This window comes from Lichenostomus cassidix, chromosome 6 (assembly GCF_008360975.1).
Source record: "Lichenostomus cassidix isolate B80296 chromosome 6, HeHo_3.0, whole genome shotgun sequence".
NCBI lineage: Eukaryota > Metazoa > Chordata > Aves > Passeriformes > Meliphagidae > Lichenostomus > Lichenostomus cassidix.
Window position 1 is genome coordinate 21080481 of NC_139487.1, and position 8143 is coordinate 21088623.

Below are 8143 nucleotides of genomic sequence, written 5' to 3' on the forward strand. Positions count from 1 at the left end.
AGTACTGATTAACTAACTGGTGATAGGAAAAGTGACATCCTCAAAACAGCTTAAAACTAATTTGTATCAATTAGGCCAAGCCACTGATGTAAGGTAAGCGTCTACCTGATAATAAACCATGGGTGATTCAAAGCCATTGACACAGAACTGATTTGGGATAATTTTTAGTGTGAACAAACTGATGAGTCCAACTTACAAAATGCTTTGAAGACCTGACATATAGATTTTTAATGTCCTCAATATACTACATGATATACATTATCTTTTTGAAAACATATTTAACAAGAAAAGACTGGGGTTTGCTGACCCAGGCTGCAGAAGTATCACAGATGTTTATTCTCATGGTGTGGGTCTTGTGGCTGTCACAGCTTCCTATAACACTGTAATATTTAGCAGACCACTGAAAGAGAAACATTTCTATAGGAGTACCTGGGCTCTCAAGAAACTGTCCTTGCCACATCATCAGGCCTGAAACACAAAATCTCTTCTTATGAGAACATGCATTTTCATAAGAAAGAGTATTATGTTACACTCCAAGTAAAGGGGTCTCAAAAATCCTTTACAGCTAGATGCAATTATTAAACTTGCCTCTGGCATGACTCAAACCAGGGACAAACTTGGTCTATCTTAACCACTTCAGTGGATTCATCCAGTAGCTCCACTCAAGGCACAGCAGTAGTTACAGAGCTGATGTTGGCTGTGCTGGTTTTGGAAGAACTGAGATATCAGAATTAATCCTGTTGGCCTTTTACTTTGATGTATAATTTTCTTCATTTTTGTAATGTGCACTGATCATGGGAAGTTGCATATGCACAGTGGCTATGAAGGGTGAAACTCAGTAAAGTGAATGTAGATAGGGTTGCCTGTTTAGCAGTCCTTCCTTTGCCGTAGCTGAACATCCAGGTTTCGCAGGTGCTTCAGAAAACCACGATTGGGTGAAATCCATCGATGCTCCTTCACTGTCTTGATGGCTTCAACTAATGAGAGGCGGTGATTTATCATGAGATATGCTAGGACTAGGGAAGCTGATCTGCTTACTCCAACTGCACAATGTACCAATATTTTGGCTGGTTAAAAAAAAAAATTACAACTATGCAGGAGAAGCAGTACAGTGGATGAAGTTTAATTTAAATGTTTTTCTTGCCCTTCTGATGGATCACATGAACTGCTGACAGTTAAGTCTAATTTGCCATTGTTACACACTTGTATGAGAAATGCCATGGGATCCCAACCCAATCTTAGAAATAATAGTAAACCTAAGAAAACTCTCTTGAAGTAATGAAGTTGTTCTGTTTTGACCAAGAGGAAAAGAAGACCCATTGGTTTCAGAGGGCTTGCTTAGGCAAGGAAGAATGCTATAATTTGGCTTGAATGATACATTAGCCACCAAGAAAAATGACTGGCCTAGTACTCTTGCATAATAAGGCAAATTGATGCAACTATAATTCTATTTTGAAGGCAGAACTTATGATACAGAGACAGCTCCATTTATGCCAGTTTACTCATGCCAAGAAATGGCCTTTTTGTAAAACAGGTTAATTAGTATTTTATTGCACCACTGCCAAGAAGCTCAGTTTCTTGAGGAACTCACTATAAATCTCCTTGGGTAAAGGTAAATATCTCCTTGGAGGCACAGCCCTGCAGGCCCTGTTAACACAAGAAACTCATCTGCTATATAGGAACATCTTCATACAGTTGGTGATTGTAGAAATCGGGACTTTTGTCTTTTTTTCTTTTTTTTTTCTTTTTTTTTTCTTTTTTTTTTCTTTTTTTTTCTTCTTGCAAATACAGTTGCTATAAGACAGTCTCAAAAGAGTGTGTTCATTCTAAATGCATGTTTTTGCTTCTCCCTTTTTGAATGAGCCTTACCTTCCAAATAATTTTCTCTCTACCCGCTTCCTCTGCTCTCCATCCCAGTCTCTCTCCTGCTCGGTTCATCTCTTTTCCCACATCAGCTTTTTGGGACCTAGTCAGAGCTACATCCACGTACTCAGCACTCCCTTCTCCTGCCACACACGGTGCAGGTGACCAGCACCTGGCAGGACACTATGTAGTGACCTGCCCACCACTGAGCTCGTGGAGCTGACCTGTAACAAGAGGCTGCCAACTTGCATCAAAATGTGACTGACAAAAATTTCATACCTCCTGGCGTGTTCAAGGCTTTGTGGATAAATTGTGCTGCGGAGAAAAAGAACTGGCTGGTATCAAAGCTTGGCAGGTCATGGGCTGGTACACCATAATAATCAATGGTTGCTCCATAAAAGTCCTGGCCTCCGTGGCTGTACGCTGTGCCATGGGCAGCATTTAAAACATGGGTCACACCCATCTTCCACAAAACAAATCTGTTGTGAGCTGTTACTCTGAGGAAAAGACAAAGACAAATCAACATGGGTGCAGTGATATTCACAGAGAGGAGAAGCTCTGAGATTGCATCTCCCAAGCCATTTGCTGGAGCATCAGCCCATGCGTTGCTTCCAAGGGCTAATGGAGAAGGGAATACGAGCTTAGTCATAATTTTATCTCGGAAGTCGTGCTGTCTGCCTTGTAAATGACAGCAATTAGCAAAAGTAGGAACTGTCTAAAGCCGCACCCATGAGGCACACTAACAGAAGGTACGGCAGAGGTGTGCCCATAAAGCTGTACTTACAGGTCCCCTAAGAAGAGATTAGGCCACACCTCATCAACGTGGTTGCAAGAGGGCCGCCCAGTGTTGAGGAGCTGCTCGATTTCCTTGAGGGAGGGAACATCCTCCGTGCACGTCCCAGCGCCTTCAGGGTCCCGGGCGTCCGGCGCGTCTGCCGCAGACATGCTGCTATCCAGGGCGAGACGCCGCGGCCGCAAGAATGGCACTGGGGCGCTGGCAGCCCCGCTCGGTGCCGGGGCAGGCAGGAGATGGGCTGGGGCAGGTGCTGGCAGCGGCGCAGCCGCTCGGAACAGATACCAGCAGGTACCAAACGGGGCATTGCGGGGTCCCTGCTGGCTCCGCTCTGCTTCTCTGGGCTCGTCTCCAGAGCCGCACGGTTGTGCCCCACAGCAGCCTCGCTGCCGGGAACACCAGCCGCGTGTGGCACTGCCCCTCCCAGGACACCCGCAAACTCTGGCTGTGACTGTCCCCGGCCGTGTTCTCGACACAGCCGTGGCAGTCAGCGAGATCTGGGCATTCATCACGAGCAATTAAAGCCTGATAAAGGAAAAATAGAAACCTGTCCCAGTAACAACTGTCCGTCATTTAGTCTGAGGTGCTTAAAAACATAGCAGTGAAAGGGTCAGAAATGCACCACCAGGTCCTGCTAACATTGTCTCCAGGAGGTTGAACACCTTGTCTGTTACTGATATTCTAGGGAAATTTATTTCTTGAAGCTACTGTTTTTCCACCAAGTGAAATTATCTGAGAGAACTGTACTTTATATTTTTTAATATTTTCCATTGCAGTCACTCCCTGGGTTAATACAATACACCTGCCACATATTGCATGACAGCTCCCTCTGTTGAAAAGATAACAAAGGCCAGGAGTATAAAGGTTGTCAGATGAAACTTGTAAGCCACTGAATTAGTTTGTATAAGAAGGTCTGGTGAGCCACAAGTTAGAGGCTCGTGATATCAAATGGCAGTATTAGTGGGTCTTTTCAAGTACAGCAGTGCTGTGCTTCTGCAGGATGTGTGACTCCTAGCAGGAGTCAGTGAAATTGTCAGTGGTGAAGCTACAAGGCAAAACAAATGAGATGGTGATGCTCTTTCTCTGTAAGCCTGGCAATCCAGGAGACAAGGTGACCCAAGAGGAGAAGCTTGCTGTTGAGAGCATCCCCTGTAGAAAAAAAGGTCATGAATGGAAGGAACTCTTGGTCAGGTCTGAGCCACCTTTATTCCACATACATTGATATACTATAATGGGTTTGCTGTATTTTAATAAGAAACATATAATGGAGAGCCATTTCAAACTGGGTACTGAAGTCCAAACTAATTAACTGCACTTAGGAGTACTCTGAGAGATCACCATTGATGCAATAGTTTCCAGCATCAGAGGACAAGAGTCATATGCAACAAGAGAACAGTGACTCTGTATAGAATATTTCATGAAGTAGAAATTACTAATATTCTGTGCTATTTAGGGAAGAAACTGTTTAAAAGCCTTCTGTATACAAAGAGGCTTGTAACTTCCCACTGTCATACATGTTCTGCCTTAAAAGGTGAAATAAGGGAATCTTCAAGTAACAGTGCTGCAGCGCTTATTTAGAGGGGACAGTGGGACAGGCTGTCAGGATCTGCTGTGGGTGAGGCAACCTCACTCACAGAGGATGGCCAGATCCAGCAGAGGATAGGACTGGAAAAATGGCTGAAGTTATACTTTAAGCACTATGTGTATGCCCTTAATATGCCACCTTATTTTTCTGTTTTGTTCTTGGTTGGTTTGTTTGTTTGTTTGTTTTTTTCATTTCCTTTCAGTAAACTAATGTGCTTTAAGCTGATTGATTTGTGCTCATGAATGAGGAAAATTAACTGACTGAGCTGGTTAAGTAGTTCAGTTTAATTTTCTCAGGTTTCTGGGTGGAGACTCAACGTCAGGCTTTACTAGCAGTTTTTTATAAATGTAACCCCAGCCCATTTGTTGCTAATCAAGTTCGGTGAAAAAGGTGACACTCATGTTTAAATCCAGTCCTTTTCAGCTATAAAACTTTTATTGGCTCCTACTTCAAATGCAATGACTAAGAATTCAAAGTTCATCTGCAGCATGGAAGGTGACAAAGAGAAAAACATGAATGCCAGGCAAATGATCTCCAAGTCCTGTGTGCCTTGAACATTTCTATGGCATGCAGGCATCTACTTCAAAACTCTGCCATTCCACACCTAACCTCTCTCTTCTAAACATTTAATAGTCTGCAAATGTGGCTTTGGTAAAGCTTTGTCACTGACCTTTTTTAGCCAGGAGTTGCCTTTGAAACAGACAGGAGACAGAGATCTGGCTTTCAAATGCATTTGTCCCTCTACATCTGTGCTTCTTTTCTGGTCCTTTTAAATCTACTAAGAAAGGATGTGGAAAGCAACAGACTGATACATGGTCACACTGAATAGAGGCAAATTTAGCACTCTGTGCAGGAGGCACTGTTTGAGATTCCAAGCATTTGGAGGTCCTCCTGGCTGCTGGAATGCTGGGCAGCTCTAAACCAAACACTTGTGTGCAATTATATCTGAACATGAAATAACTCCTGTTTTAGCTGAAATGAATGCATGCTTGATTTTGGAACATGCAGCAGAAGGCATTCTAAGTGGACTATGCCTTTGTCATTACTAAGAAGGTAGTACTTGGTGCAATAATCTAAATCAAACATTCCCTGGCTAATAATGTATGAGGTGGCAACAGTGGAAATGGCCATGGAGAGCTCCAGTAGCACATGGCATGGCGCTGCCAGGAAGATGTCCAGCAGTTGAACACAGGAAATTCATGGTGGCTCTTCTTCTCTTGAAAATACTCCTATCAGTTCTAACAAATCCCATGCCATCTCCCTACTGAAAACAGCGAAAATCAGATTCCTTTCTCATATCCTGAAAGGAGGAGGCTTTTACAGTGAAAATGCTACAGCACGACAGTTCAGTTAGATAGGATTCCACAGATACTGTATCTCCAGCTGCAAAAGGGTTCTTCTCATTTCACTCATCAGCCTGTTTTCAGGATTTGATTTTTGGGATGGTTAACTACTGATGAAGAATAGAACTATTTGAACTCTGATACATTTTGATCAATGCTAAGTGAGTAAGTGAGACAGGATTTTATGGTGCTCTACAACAATGTATTTTTAACATATGGAACAATTTTGTCTGGTGAGCACTGGGAGGTTTTTTTTTGGGGGGGGTTGCCTTTATTATCCTCTTCTAATCTAGTTTTCTGTGTAAAAAAAATATTATGGTTCACTAATTAAATTAGTCCTTAGGCATTCAATCTCGTCTTCATCCATTACAGAATTAAGAAATTTGAAGATAAAATAGATGCTTGAAAGTTCACACATGACTGACCTAAGTATGCGTCAATTGAAATACCGATACTATGAAGAAATTATAAAGCAGCTGTACAAAAATGAGATTACCAAAAACCTCACCCCAAGCCCAGCAAAAGAACATGATTTAAATCCATTAGGACTTCTAGTGAAAGATACTCCCCTTGCCATGTTGTATTCTTTGCTGGATGAGAATTTTCTTAAGCAATTAATTATCTGTTTAGCTGAGAGCTTTTTTTCCTGTGTAGGGAACACAGGAGATTAACATTTAACATTTGAGATTAACATTTGAGATAGATTATTTCAAATTATTAAATGCTAACAGTATTACTTAATGACAGTGTTAAAAAAAAAAGAGCCCATTACATTAACATATCTCATTTGCCTTTGCTCTGTAATATATTATAACATGACAGAGTTGGGAATTTTTGATATGAATTTCCTTTCTTTTATTGCATTAAGTGTCAGCCTGAACATTAAATCAATATAACTAAGTGTATTGAATAAATTGTTTTTGATATAAAGATGCATCAGTGTTATTACACATTTTAAATACTTTTTTCTTTGGCAATCCACAGTTGTTTTAAAAATATCTGTAGCATATAATTTGTCATAAATTCTCAAACTGACATGTCAGCACTGGCACTGCCTGTCAAACTTACATCAATGCCTTCAGGTCACATGGCATGAAGTGACATTACTCAAAGTGACGGAATGAGGTTTATTGAAAATTTCTGTTAAATAAAGCACAAACTATTTCGATAATTCACCCTTTTAAAGAACATCACATGTTAGCAAGAAAAAGTAGTTTTCAGTTTTTAAGTGCAACAACTAAGTAGTTATTACATACCTACTTTTATCTGAGTGCTGCAAGTTTAAAATTATGCTCTTTATTACTTTTCTGTGCAAACTAATTTAGCAGTTTTCAAAATATTTGCTAGGTGATGAAATTAGAGCAGAAAAATGCCATTAGCAGTGATAACTTGAAGTAGAAACTGACCATTAAGCCTTTTTCCAGTGCTGAGGTTCACAGAATCAGAGATCCACTAGGGTTAGAAGGACCTCTGGAGATCATCCAGTCCAGCCTCCCTGCCAAGGCAGGGTCATCTAGAGGAATGTCTAGGTGTCAGGGTCACAGGAACCATTCAGGTGTGTTTGGAATGTCTCCAGAGGAGACTCCCTGCTCTCCCTGGGCAGCTGTTCCAGTGCTCTTCCAACCTCAACATGAAGAAGCTCTTCCTCACATTGAGGCGGAACTTCTTTTCTCTCAGTTTACGGCCATTACTCCTTGTCCTGTGACTGGGCAAATCACTTCTGCAAACCAGCCCAGCAGCTTCCACAGCCAGGCACAGGGTGCTCTCCACTGTATATGTGTCTGTTTGTCTTCTTCACTTTTACTCTGGTTCAACTCTTGGCCAGGGGTTCACTGCACGGAAATCTATTGCTGGAATAACACACCTTAGCACCTGTAAACTTCAGACAGTCCTGGATTAACATGCATGTCTGAATACAACTCATTTCCCAACCCAGACTTCTAAAGTCTGAAGGACTGAATTTGGAAAGTAATTTTTAGGTGGATTGCTGGTTTTGCTACAGTGTAGAGAAACAGGGTTAGGAAACTTCTTCCATTTTTGTTTCCTTCCTGGAATCAGGTGAGCTGGGAGACCCTTGTGCATGTTTATACATTAAAAAAAAACCAAAAAAACTAAAAACCAACCAAACAAAAAAAACCCCAAAAACCCAACAACAAAGCCACAGCACTCTGAACAAAGCAGCAGTTTCCTGGTACCTCCCATGAAAAGAATGAAATCCTGAATGGTGAGTTAGCTTCAGGACTGTGCTTAAAACACTGTCACAATGACCTATTCCATCATGAGACAGCTCTGTAGCCTGCTACAGTTATTTTTGCAGCAATTTTAAATTTTAGTTTATGCTTATTTTTACAATTTTGGTTTAAACCAGTTGTTCAGATACCAGCAAATGCAGCATTGTATTGTAAATTGTACTGACTTGGCCTTTGGAAGTGTGCCAAACGTTGTGATTGACAAGCAACTGACAACTGCTGTTGGTGAAGAAGAATTTATGTCAAAAGCCGTAAAGAATGCACATAGTAGAGAAGCACAAAATCTTGTTTAACTTAATTGCCTTGCTCT

The 8143-nt window shown here is 41.3% G+C and overlaps 1 protein-coding gene across 2 annotated transcripts; it reads right to left on the reverse strand.

The window, feature by feature from the left end:
* Positions 1–203: 203 nt before the first annotated feature.
* On the reverse strand, positions 204–2916 carry DUSP13A (dual specificity phosphatase 13A). Of its 2 annotated transcripts, none has more exons than XM_085065606.1 (3): positions 2648–2916; positions 2143–2360; positions 204–977 (listed from the first exon to the last, which is right to left on the reverse strand). In XM_085065606.1, the coding sequence occupies exons 1-3, from the start codon at positions 2806–2808 to the stop codon at positions 868–870; spliced, it is 489 nt and encodes a 162-aa protein (XP_084921732.1). In that variant the 5' UTR covers positions 2809–2916; the 3' UTR covers positions 204–867. The 2 variants fall into 2 exon arrangements, with proteins under 2 accessions (XP_084921732.1, XP_084921731.1); XM_085065605.1 differs by having other exon boundaries at positions 204–1067.
* Positions 2917–8143: the final 5227 nt, after the last annotated feature.